The sequence below is a fragment of the Macaca nemestrina genome, chromosome 20, assembly GCF_043159975.1.
Source record: "Macaca nemestrina isolate mMacNem1 chromosome 20, mMacNem.hap1, whole genome shotgun sequence".
In the NCBI taxonomy this organism is placed as follows: Eukaryota; Metazoa; Chordata; class Mammalia; order Primates; family Cercopithecidae; genus Macaca; species Macaca nemestrina.
In genome coordinates this window covers 43,790,751-43,803,528 of record NC_092144.1, presented here as the reverse complement: position 1 = coordinate 43,803,528, position 12,778 = coordinate 43,790,751, and the positions used below count along the sequence as shown (strand labels likewise).

The window sequence follows — 12,778 nt, the reverse complement described above, 5'->3', positions numbered from 1 at the left end:
GCCCAGACGGCGGATCACGAGGTCAGGAGATCGAGACCATCCTGGCTAACAGGGTGAAACCCGGTCTCTACTAAAAAATACAAAAAGCTAGCCGGGCGAGGTGGCGGGCGCCTGTAGTCTCAGCTACTTGGGAGGCTGAGGCAGGAGAATGGCGTGAACCCGGGAGGCGGAGCTTGCAGGGAGCTGAGATCCGGCCACTGCACTCCAGCCTGGGCAACAGAGCGAGACTCCATCTCAATAAAAAAAAAAAAAAAAAAAAAAAAAAGAAGATGAGGTCAGAGAGTGAAAGGGAGGCAACAAGATCACATAAGACCTTGTAAGTCATTGTAAGAATTCTGGGGCTGGGCACTCTTGCCTACAATCCCAGCACTTTGGGAGGTGGGATGGCTTGACACCAGGAGTTCAAGCCCAGCCTGGGGAAGATAGCAAAACACTGCTTCTAAAATACTAAAAATAAATTAGCAGGGCATGTGGTGGTGCACACCTGTAGAGTCCCAGCTACTCGGGAGGCCAAGGCAGCAGTATCACTTGAGTCCAGGAGTTCGAGGCTGCAGTGATTACGACCACTGTACTCCTTGGGTGTACAGCATGGGTGACACAGTAAGACTTTGTCTAAAAAAGAAAAAAGAAAAAAAAAAAAGAAAATAGGGAAAGGCTAACAACGAAAGAAATGAGTGGCCACTGAGTGGTCACAGCACTTTCCAGGGAACAGCCCCGTCCACATGGCCCTTCTCTAAGAATTGTCAACTCTAAGATTTCACTGAGCTTCCACACCTAGCACAACCCTAGTAGTTCTGAACGGTATTTGTTCTACTGGAGTTCTTTTTTGTTTGTTTGTTTGGGATGGAGTCTCGCTCTGTCCCCAGGCTGGAGTGCAGTGGTACGATCTCGGCTCACTGCAACCTCCACCTCCCTGGTTCAAGCAATTCTCCTGCCTCAGCCTCCCGAGTAGCTGAGACTACAGGCACCCGCCACCACGCCCGGCTAATTTTTTGCATTTTTAGTAGAGACAGGGTTTCACCATGTTAGCCAGGACGGTGTTGATCTCCTGACCTCGTGATCCACCCGCCTCAGCCTCCCAAAGTGCTGGGATTACAGGCATGAGCCACCGCGCCCAGCCTCCCCTACCTTTTAACCTTCCATAATGTACACCTCTCGCAATTTGGCCTCTGTGATTCCCGGAAGCTTCAACTATTCCAGATTTCACATTTACTTTGAAACTCCAAAGTTACATGGATTTTGGTTTTTTTTTTTTCCTTTTTTTTTTTGAGACAGAGTTTCACTCTTGTTGCCCAGGCTAGAGTGCAATGGCACGATCTCAGCTCACTGCAACCTCTGCCTCCCTGCAACCTCCGCCTCCCAGGTTCAAGCAATTCTCTTGCCTCAGCCTCCCTAGTAGCTGGGATTACAGGCGCCCGCCACCTCGCCAGGCTGATTTTTGGTTTTTTTTGTTTTTGTTTTTTGAGACGGAGTCTCCCTCTGTCACCAGACCAGAGTGCAGTGGCACCATCTCGGCTCACTGCAACCTCCAACTCCCTGGTTCAAGCAATTCTCCTGCTTCAGCCTCCTGAGTAGCTGAGATTACAGGCATGTGCCACTATGCCCAACTAATTTTTGTATTTTTAGTAGAGATGGGTTTTCACCATGTTGACCAGGATGGTCTCTATCTCCTGACCTCGTGATCTGTCTGCCTCAGCCTCCCAAAGTGCTGGGATTACAGGCATGAGCCACTGCGCCCAGCCTAATATTCGTATTTTTGGTAGAGATGGGGTTTCACCATGTTGGCCAGGCTGGTCTCGAACTCCTGACCTAAGGTAATCCACCCACCTCGGCCTCCCAAAGTGCTGGGATTACAGGCATGCGCCACCACGCCCAGCCTGGATTTTCTATGTTAGCAGGAAACTAGGTTCCTATCGGGTGGGCCGTAAGTCACAGTGGCTACAGGGAGAAAACAGAGAAGTACGAAGAAAGGTCATTACTAATCCAAAGCCATTCATCATCATACTACAATACTACTAACATGGCCACTACTCTAGCCAGGTTTACTATGTGCAGAGTGCCATGCTAAATCCTTTCCATGTATCCCTCATGGCAGTCCTATGAAGGATACCCTGTTGTCCACCCCATTTAACAGAGAGGTTAAGAAATGTGAAACAAAGCCGGATGCGGTGGCTCACACGGTAATCCCACCACTTTGGGAGGCTGAGGCGGGCAGATCACGAGGTCAGGAGTTCGAGACCAGCCTGAGCAACATGGTGAAACCCCGTCTCTACTAAAAATAGAAAAAAATTAGCCGGATGTGGTGTTGGGCACCTGTAGTCCCAGCTACTCGGGAGGCTGAGGCAGGAGAATGGTGTGAACCCGGGAGGTGGAGCTTGCAGTGAGCTGAATCATGCCACTGCACTCCAGCCTGGGCGACAGAGCGAGACTCCATCTCAAAAAAAAAAAAAAAAGAAATGTGAAACGAGACCGGGTATGGTGGCTCACACTTGTAATCCCAACACTTTGGGAGGCCAAGGCGGGCAGATCACTTGAAGCCAGGAGTTTGAGTCCAGTCTGGCCACCATGGCGAAACCCTGTCTCTACTAAAATTACAAAAACTAGCCGGACATGGTGGCGGACACCTGTAATCCCAGCTACTAGGGAGGCTGAGGCAGGAGAATCACTTGAACCTGGGTGGCGGAGGTTGCAGTGAGCCGAGATCACGCCACTGCACTCTGGTCTGGGTGACAGAGTGACACCCTGTCTCAAAAAAAAAAAAGAAAGAAAGAAATGTGAAACAAGCCACTCTGCTCTTAACTAGAGAATCAACCCAGGCTACCTGGTTCCTTCCTGAACCCTGTGCTTAATCACAGCCCTGTGCTGCCTGCCAGTTCTTCTTCAGTCCTAGGAAAAAAGTGGAAAGGAAGTGGAGAAGCAGGCAATCCCTTTCTCCGCTCATCATCCCAGTTATGTCTTATTAGTTGAAACACGGTCTCACTCTGTCACCCAGGCTGGAGTGCAGTGGCATGACCATAGCTCACTGCAGCCTTGAACTCTGGGCTCAAGCGCTTCTCTCACCTCAGTCTCCTGAGTAGCTAGAACGACAGGCATAGCCACCCTGCCCGGCTAATTTTCTTCTTCTTATTATTTGTAGAGACTGAGTTGCACTATGTTGCCCAGGCTGGTCTCAAATTCCAGGCCTCAAGAGATTTTCCTGCCTCAGCCTCCCGAAGTGTTGGGATTACAGGTGTGCGTCACTGTGCCTGGCCATAAGGTCATTTTATATTCTGTTGTCTACCACCATCACTACAATCACTACCATATGCTGAGCCAAGTCCTGCAAATCGCAGAGCTTAGGGCTCAGAATCCCCAGGATCCTGGGGGCAGTGAATCTGGGAGGGGTCATGCCCCCGGACCAGGGATTGACCAAGGATAATCGATAGGAAACCTAGCCCAGAAATTCCAAGAGAGCATGCTGCAGAGCCAGACACCTTCATGTGCCCCCTGCAAGATGATCTGGCCCCGAGAGAGGAGCGGACCAGAGGGTACACCTGAGAGCAGAGGCAAGTTAGGAAGTCCAGGGACAGTCCTTACTCTGGATAGCAAAGATTTAATTTCAAGCATAAGGCAGCCCTGGAAAAGTAACTGACTTCCACTGAGTATTGATGAAGCTAGCACTTACTGCAGGCTGTGGCGGGCACAGTTGCAAACAAGAGCCCCGTTCTAAAGATGGGGAAACTGAGGTATGGGCATTTAGACATCTCAGACCTTACTTCAGGGCCGCTGGACAGGGATCAGGCAGGCCCTGGAGGACAGGTAGTCATGGGAGAGAAGGCAGAGGGACTGGGGCAGGGGATTGGTGGGGTGGTCAGTTCTGGGGCCTGAGCTGAAGGAGTCGGGAGCGGGGCGTGGAGTGGCGTTTCCACGCCGATGGATTTTAGACATCTGTTTCGGGGCGGGGGGGCGAGTCCACCGAGGATGCTGAGTCATGTTGACTAGCGAAGGCGAGGGGCCCGCGCCTCTGGGGCCCCGTGGAGCTGCCGGGATTGGCTCACCGTCTCCGGGGAGGCCACGGAGCAGGTGTAGGCGGGGTTGAGCGCGGATGGGGCGCGGCGCGGGGGGAGGTGCGCACGCGTGTGCGTGTGGGCCGGCACGTCCGGGTGGGCTGGGCAAGCGCTTGTGCGCATGTCCCCGCACAGGGTCGGGGGCAGGAGTCCGGACACCAAGCCTTGCAGACACGGATCCTTGCAGACACCCGGGTCCGCACGTCTGGGATGGACGTGGTGAGTGCACGTGCGCATGCGCTGCGTAAGGCTGTGCGCATGCGCACACCGGGAGTGGTGCGTGGAGGGGCCGCCTCCTCACCACGCCCCCAAGAGGACTAGAGCTTGTACCTGTTGTTGGCTTTACCGTACGCGACCGACTCTTGTCGTTTTGGGGCTTCATTACCAGAGTCCCGAATCCTTTGCTAGGTGCTTAAAAACATTTTCTTCATTGTACATAGGTGTTTCCACGAGAATAAAAAGCTTTACACTGGGGCCGGGCGCGGTGGCTCAAGCCTGTAATCCCAGCACTTTGGAAGGCCGAGACGGGTGGATCACGAGGTCAGGAGATCGAGACCATCCTGGCTAACACGGTGAAACCCCGTTTCTACTAAGAAATAAAAAAAAAAAGGGCCGGGCGCGGTGGCTCACGCCTGTAATCCCAGCACTTTGGGAGGCCGAGACGGGCGGATCACGAGGTCAGGAGATCGAGACCATCCTGGCTAACACAGTGAAACCCCGTCTCTACTAAAAAATACAAAAAATTAGCCGGGCGAGGTGGTGGGCGCCTGTAGTCCCAGCTACTCGGGAGGCTGAGGCAGGAGAATGGCGTAAACTCGGGAGGCGGAGCTTGTAGTGAGCTGAGATCCGGCCACTGCACTCCAGCCTGGGCGACAGAGCAAGACTCCGTCTCAAAAAAAAATAAAATAAAATAAAAAAATAAAACTAGCCGGGCGAGGTGGCGGGCGCCTATAGTCCCAGCTACTCGGGAGGCTGAGGCCGGAGAATGGGCGTGAACCTGGGAGGTGGAGCTTGCAGTGAGCTAAGATCCGGCCACTGCACTTCAGCCTGGGCGACAGAGCGAGACTCCCTCTCAAAAAAAAAAAAAAAAGCTTTACCTTTATTTGAGGTCTGCTTGGGCCTACGCGCATCTCCACCGTAGTGCTAATCCCTTCCCTGTCCTGGGACAGCCTCAATGATGTATTTAATAGTATTCTTTTAGCCCAACGCAAGAGCCTTTTCGTCTGGTTGTTTTTGTTTTTCGTTTTTAGAGACAGAGTCTTGCTCTATTACCCAGGCTGGAGTGCAGTGGTAAGATCTCGGCTCGCTGCAGCCTCGAACTCCTGGACTCAAGTGATCCTCCCACCTTGGCCTCCCAAAGTGCTGGAATTCCAGGCGTGAGCTGCTACACCCAGCCTCTGGTTCTATTTTTTTTGCTCAGTATTAGAATTCGTAAGTTCTGGCCCCGGCAACACATCCTTTCATGTCTCAAGTTGCATTGTGGTGGTCACAGGACCTGTCCTGCATCTTGCACATGTGGCCATGAACAAGACTCGCTCCTTGCTCTCATGGGGCCTTCATTCCAGTGAGACACAAATGCAAACACAAAATTCCAGAAGAGTGCTAAGTGCTGTCATGAGAAACGAAGCCAGGCTGGAAGATGGGCTCTAACCCCAGAAAACTGATGGAGAGGCCCAAGCAGCCTTGGGAGCAACAGGTAGGCAAGTTGGAGGACACATGGCAAGGCTACTTGGAAGTAGGGGAGGGTGCATGGGAAACTCTGAGGCTGTGGGGGGAGAGGCAGGAGCCAGGTGAAGTCCAGGTAGATAGCAGTGGAGATGTAAGAACATGGTGGAAATTTTTTTTTTTTTTTTTTTGAGATGGAGTCTTGCTCTGTTGCCCAGGCTGGAGTGCAATGGTGAGATCTCAGCTCACTGCAACTTCCACCTCCCGGGTTCAAGCGATTCTCCTGCCTCAGCTTCCTGAGTAGCTGGGATTACAGGCACCCGCCACCATGCCCAGCTAATTTTTGTATTTTTTAGTAGAGTTGGGGTTTCACCATGTTGGTCAGGCTAGTCTCGAACTCCTGACCTTGGGTGATCCACCTGCCTTGGCCTCCCAAAGTGCTGGGATTATAGGTGTGAGCCACAGCACCTGGCTAGAACATGGTAAAATTTGAGTGTGCTTGGGAATACGCTTATAGGACTTGTTGATTAGTTGAATGAGGAAATGAAAAAATGAAGAATATCTTCTGGGATTTCAGCCTGAGCAACTGGGTTGCTGGTGGATGCTGGTTCTCTTACCAAGGACGGGAAAGATGGGTTGTCTCCCCTAAAATACTGAGTTTTAAAGGCAGGGACTGTTATCTTTGCAGTCTTGGCTCCTAGCAAGGGCCTAGCCCTTATGTGACATTAGTGAATGTTGAAATGAATGTGACATGCCTCAAACAATCCTTCTCCCTCACCTAGGCCCACATCTTCAAGTCAGTATTCCAGTACAAGCCACATCGAGTCCCCTCACTGACCCACAGAAGCCTGGGCTCAGGAGCTCACCCCTGTGCTGTAAGGCCATGTGCATGTGTTATTTCCAGAGCCTACCCTTGGAGATGCCTCAGACTCCTGGGTACCTGTGGCTGGGAGGTAGCCAGTCATGCTGTCCACATACATGCTTTTGGGCAGTGGAGAAGCTGATCATTGGGAAGGTTTATTTCCTGTCTCCACATTAGGAGGCAGGTTACAGCAGTGGCCACACGGTGCACAAAAGGCCATCCCCTAACAGCCCCATGGTTGGCATGCAGCATCTCAGCCTCCAAACTGGAAGCCCCCCGCTATCCAAGGAGCCCCCAGGTGGGAAAGGAAGGTCACAAGCCTCCCAAGTACCTCAGATGGGCTGGGGCCTGTGAGGCCCCTGCAGTAGGTCAGGTGTAGCATCTGCTCAGCTTCCCTCCCCACTCATTCGCACACAGCCAGAGCTACAGGGCTCCTGCCCTCTGGCCTCCAGCACTGCTGTGAATCAGAACTAGTCAAGAGAACTGGGTGCTTGTGTTAAACGGGAACACACTTAAATAAAATACGGGCTTTTTTTTTTTTTAAAGAGATGGGGTCTCACTATGTTGCCCAGGCTGGTCTTGAACTCCTGGCCTCAAGCAGTCCTCGCAGGTGAGCCTCCCAAATTGCTGGGATTACAGGTGTGAGCCAGCACACCTGGCCCCTGCTAGCTTTTTAATATGGACTTCCAGTGTGTTCTTCAGCACACTCAGGCAACATGGCTGTTACTGAGCAACTTTGTCTTGAGGTGCATTTGGAAGGCTCTGGGACTTGGTCCCCATGCTCAACTTCAGGGCACCTTGGCAGAAAGAAGAGTGGTTCCTACACCAGCAGCTTATATATTAATGCCCACATTACTCCATTTCCTTCAGATCAGCAAAAATGGTTCCAATGAGGTGCTTTCTGTAAATGAAAATGAGTTGAAATGCTCCTGTGACCTGCCCTCCATTTGTGGTTCTCATGATACTATCTTCCTTCTGCTTAGCAGGATGGCATCATCCAGTGAGACAAGTCCTTCTTTTTTTTTCTTTTTGTCTGAGACAGAGTCTTGCTCTGTTACCCAGGCTGGAGTGCAGTGGAGCAGTCTTGGCTCACTGTAACCTCTGCCTCCTGGGTTCAAACAATTCTCCTGCCTTAGCCTTCTGAGTAGCTGGGATTACTGATGCCTGCAACCACACCACCTAATTTTTTGTATTTTTAGTAGAGATGGTGTTTCACCATGTTGGGCAGGCGGGGCTTGAACTCCTGACCTCATGATCCACCACCTCAGCCTCCCAAAGTGGTGGGATTACAGGTGTGAGCCACAATGCCTGGCCTTTTTTTTTTTTTTTCTTTGGAGACAGTCTCGCTCTCTGGACAGGCTAGAGTGCAGTGGCACGATTTCGGCTCACTGCAACCTCCAACATCCTGGGTTCAAGCGAAGCGATTCTTCTGCCTCAGCCTCCTGAGTAGCCGGGATTACAGGCACGCGCCACCATGCCCAGCTAATTTTTGTATTTTTAGTAGAGATGGGGTTTCACCATGTTGGCCGGGATGGTCTCGATTTCCCGACCTCGTGGTCCACCTGCCTCAGCCTCCTAAAGTGCTGGGATTACAGGTGTGAGCCACTGCGGCAGGCAGAGACAGGTCCTTCTTATCCCTGTGTGGCACAGTATCTCTGCCATAGATTGGGTCCCTGGTTTGGGGAGAGGGTAAAATAAGCCCTCATTCCTGGGTCTCCTCATTGGACAAGCTAGCTGGGCAAGTCACAGCATCCACATTTGGTGGGACATGGGTGTTGGCAGACCCCAACCCAGAGAGCTTGCACCTTTCAGAGGACATCTCCTTCACTACGGCACTGGCTTCCCCTGCACAGGGGCCTAAACCAGCTTGGGCCTTAGGGAAGCTAATAGAGGAGGTGTAGCTGCTTGTTCTGCCTCCTGCCCATCCACTTCAGCTCACTGTAATATCCCAAGTGGTCTTCCCCTTGCTAGAATCAGAGGACAGGCTGACCTAAAAACCAACTCAGTCTGCAGCTTTTCAAAGCAATGAATCAGGCAGGGCTTTTGACATAATGTCCTCTGCAGTTCATTTTAAACAAGGATACAAAGTATTATTAAATGTATATTTTTAATAAAGCCAATAGTTATTTTACTTATAGGAGCTTTAAAAGATACAAAATGTAGAGTTCCAGTTTGGAAGCATTGTAACTATACACACAATGTCCTGCTGATGCCCTAGCAAGGCAGCCACGCCCGACCATGCAAAGGACACATACATTCACACACGCACACACATGCGCTTTGGCGAGACCCCTCTGCCAAGCGCAGCACCTGGAATTACCAGTGTTCAGAGCAAGGCGGTGCCGGGAACACAGCACCTACATGGAGACCACACAAACGGCTTCACACAGTCTCACAGCCCATGGAGATGCAATTAGAAAATGTCTTCCTTAACAGAGAAAAACAAACTGGAAAGTGACAATTAGCAACATCACCTGTGCTGGGGCATCAAGGACTGACCTCTGTCCAAGGTGAGGCCTTTGGGGAGGCACTATTAAAACAAGAGTACATCAGTATAATAGAACTCGAAATACAGGGTACTGTGGACACATTACTGAAGGAAATAGAAAACTATCTTACAAGTAGAACAGCCATAGACAACTTTAACAGAGATTAGTGTGCACACTGTGACAGCTAACAGACAGGAGCCACGCAGGGTTGGTGCAAAGCACGTGCCTGAAAATGTCTATATACAAAACAGTTCTTTGTAAACATGGTGAGGTGAATGCTCAGAACCACGGCAAAAGATCATAAATACAGGCAGCAATGCATCCCCACACAGCACAAAAGACAACACCTGAGGCCTGGGAACAGCCTGACAACACAGTACTAAAAACTCAGGTGGCTGGGCTCAGACACCCTAAGGGTCCTCTCGAATTAGTGTGTGTGTGTGTGTGTGTGTGTGTGTGTGTATGTGTACATACATATATATATGTGTGTGTATATATATATTCTTTTTTTTTTTTTCTTTTTGAGACGGAATCTCGCTTGGTCACCCAGGCTGGAGTGCGGTGGCGCAATCTCGGCTCACTGCAACCTCCGCCTCCCGGGTTCAAGCGATTCTTCTGCCTCAGCCTCCCAAGTAGCTGGGACTACAGGCGCCCGCCACCACGCCTGGCTAATTTTTGTATTTTTAGTAGAGATGGGGTTTCACCATATTGGCCAGGCTGGTCTTGAACTCCTGACCTTGTGATCCGCCCACCTCGGTCTCCCAAAGTGCTGGGATTACAGGCGTGAGCCACCGCGCCCGTCCTCTTTTTGGTATTTTTATATATAAATTTACTTATATCTGTAGAAAAACGAGAACATAAATGTGTTATTACAATCTTTGCTGGAAAAGCTTATATGGAGTTAGAAAGAATAAACCATTTATTAGTAGTTAACATATATTAAAATGGTTTAATGATTTAAGAAAATATAAAAAAAATATTAATACTGTCAAACTTTCATACTAGAAAATATTATGGATTTTTCTCAATTAGACTTTTTCAAAGATGAAATATGAAAAATTTAAATAAGTTTTATATAAAGAACTTTCTGTAACCTCAATTAATATACAGTGGGATATGTCTATTCTATATAGATATATTTATTATTATTTCTCAATTTAAGCACCATTCAATTCTTCTGGATCCATTCTGGCTGGAAAATATCCCTAAATCCACAGGATGTTATCTATTTAATGGCACATGTTAACTGAAAATGAGGTGGATTTTTTTTTTTTTAAGAAAAGACCTTAAATTAATTTCTATCTACATCTTAATTGGTTTGTCTTCTGAGCCAGCTCACAATGTCAATGCAATTTCTAGTGCAGGTGTCTCTGAGTGCCCCTTGACCACACCCCGAGGACTGTGGCAGTGTCCTGGCCGTGTGTGGAAGGATCGAAGGGCAGCAGGTGCAGCCTTGCTCTGCACATGGACAGCAGCCGGCTGGTCCACCGCCACGCACCTTCAGCAGTATACCTCCGACACGAGTTCCACCATCCTGCTTCCGTAAAGCTGGGAAAGGCCGCAGTTCCTGGGTGCTGCTGAGTGGCGAGGAACTGTCCACCCACAGAAACCTCAGGTGACTGCTTCCAATCACAAATATTCTATATTTTGCTCATTTTGTATAAGCTTAAATATAGTGTTAAACAAACCTCCAGCCAGTATATCTGTTATCTTAAAACATTCAATGCATTTTAGGCAGGAGATGTTTTAACTAAAAACCTACATGAAAAAAATAGCTAGAAAAATACAGTGATTGGTGTGGTCATCACTCAAGGGGTGGAGGAGGGAGGAGAGGGTTTCTGAAAAATGGTCAGTTATGCCCTCAGCTTTCAGGCCTGATGTCTTCTCAACACAAAGCAGGACTAAAAACCCAAGAGCTATGTTTCTTCAAGTGTGGCCGTGGCGCCTGCATCAGAGTCACCTGCGGGGCTTATTAGGCATGCAGGTTCCCCAGCAAGCCCCCGAAGGCCAGACGCCTGTGTCTCCAGCTGGCTCTCCAGGGCTCTGATGCCGCCAATGTTTGAGAAGCCAGGTTTAAAGGCTGGGAGCTGCCAACCACCCTTGTCCCCAAGGAACCCTCCCTGGGATGGGGCGCACTGGTCCTCTGAGTGGCTGGTGTCAGCTAGGCGGCCCTGGGATGGGGACACCCATCCCCACAGCTCTGGGCAGGCAGGCAGGCTGGCCTGGGGTCAGTACTGGGGCAGATAGGCTGGCCTGCGCTCAGCCTTCCCAGGGAAGGCCTTGAAGCCCTTGGGTGCTGCCTTATGTGCTGGTGGGGGTGGGGGCTGTGGTGGGGTCTGCACGTAGGAGAAGGCGGCGGCACTGCAGTCGTTGGTTGCGGCCCATACTGGGGACTGCAGCATCTGCATGGTGTCGTTCCACTGGCTGCCGGGGCTGGTGACTGCATAGAGTGGTGCGCTGGGGCTGGGCAGCGTGCTGGGAAGCGGGGAAGGGTGCTGCCAGGGTGCTTTGGGTGGCCACGTTTTGGTTTTGTTATCCTGAGAGACAGAAGAGAGTTCTTAGTGGCATTTTGGGCAACGTATCATCTTTTCCCACCTCCCCAGATCCCTGGCCCTTATTCCCACCTAGGAGGCAGGGTCAGAGCACCACTCACTCCCACAGCCCTATCCAACAGAACTTCTTGCAATGGTAGCCACTTGCCACATGTGGCTAGTGCAAGCTGAGGACATTTTTACTTTTTTTTTTGGAGACGCAGTCTGTCTCTCACCCAGGCTGGAGTGCAGTGGCGTGATCTCGGCTCACTGCAACCTCCGCCTCCCGGGTTCAAGCGATTCTCCTGCCTCAGCCTCCTGAGTAGCTGGGATTACAAGCGTGTGCCACCATGCCTGGCTAATTTTTGTATTTTCAGTAGAGACGGGATTTCACCGTGTTAGCCAGGATAGTTTCGATCTCCTGACCTCATTTGTGATCCACCCGCCTTGGCCTCCCAAAGTGCTGGGAGTACAGGCATCGCCACTGTGCCCGGCTGATTAATTCTTTTTAAAAAATATTTTAGAGGCAGTCTCACTCTATCACCCAGGCTGGAGTACAATGGTGCAGTCATAGCTCACTGTAATCTCAAATTCCTGGGTTCAAGCCATCCTCCTGCCTCAACCTCCTGAGCAGCTAGGACTATAGGCATGTGCCACTGTGCCTGGCTAATCTTTTTTTTGTAGAGACAGTGTCTATGTTGCCTGGGTTGGTCACAAACCTCTGGCCTCAAGCCATCCTTCTGCCTTGGCCTCCCAAAGCACTAGGATTACAGGCATGAGCCACCATGCCCAGCCTGAATTTTTATTTGTATTTAAATTTACATAGCCACATGTGGTGAATGGCTATCATACTGCACAGCACAGCCGTAGAACGTCCTGTGGCTCTGAGTCAGCTGAGGAGGCTAATCATTTACACAGTTAATCATCACAAAGAAGACCCCTCATTACTTTGAGGCCCTCTGAAAACTGCAGCTGTGGAAGCTAGCCCAAATCTGTGCCCACAGAGCCTGCCTGAATACCTGGTTCACGTCCTCCACTGTGGTGAGGAGAGGTGGTGAGGGCAGCGTGCTGGTGTCCTGCTCTCCACTGCTGTGTTTCCTGAAAGAACCAAGAGCTCAGGGCAGTGATTGCCTGGCTTCCTGCCCAGCCTACCTGCATGGGACACACTAGTGCTAGGCTGCAGCG

General features: G+C 50.6%; 1 protein-coding gene across 6 annotated transcripts in view; it reads right to left on the bottom strand.

The window, feature by feature from the left end:
* Positions 1-12,778, bottom strand: part of GARRE1 (granule associated Rac and RHOG effector 1) — a 109,573-nt gene that overhangs the window by 675 nt on the left and 96,120 nt on the right. For 3 of the 6 annotated variants that reach the window (XM_011765291.3, XM_024797218.2, XM_011765293.3), the window contains 2 exons: positions 12,613-12,691; positions 8,662-11,599 (listed from right to left, as the gene is read on the bottom strand). In XM_011765291.3, coding sequence (XP_011763593.2) covers positions 11,291-11,599; positions 12,613-12,691 — 388 coding nt within the window. In that variant the 3' untranslated portion in view covers positions 8,662-11,290. Of the gene's footprint in view, positions 1-484; positions 613-8,661; positions 11,600-12,612; positions 12,692-12,778 lie in introns of those variants that run through there. The other 3 variants (XR_011617402.1, XR_011617401.1, XR_011617403.1) reach the window with 1 other exon arrangement.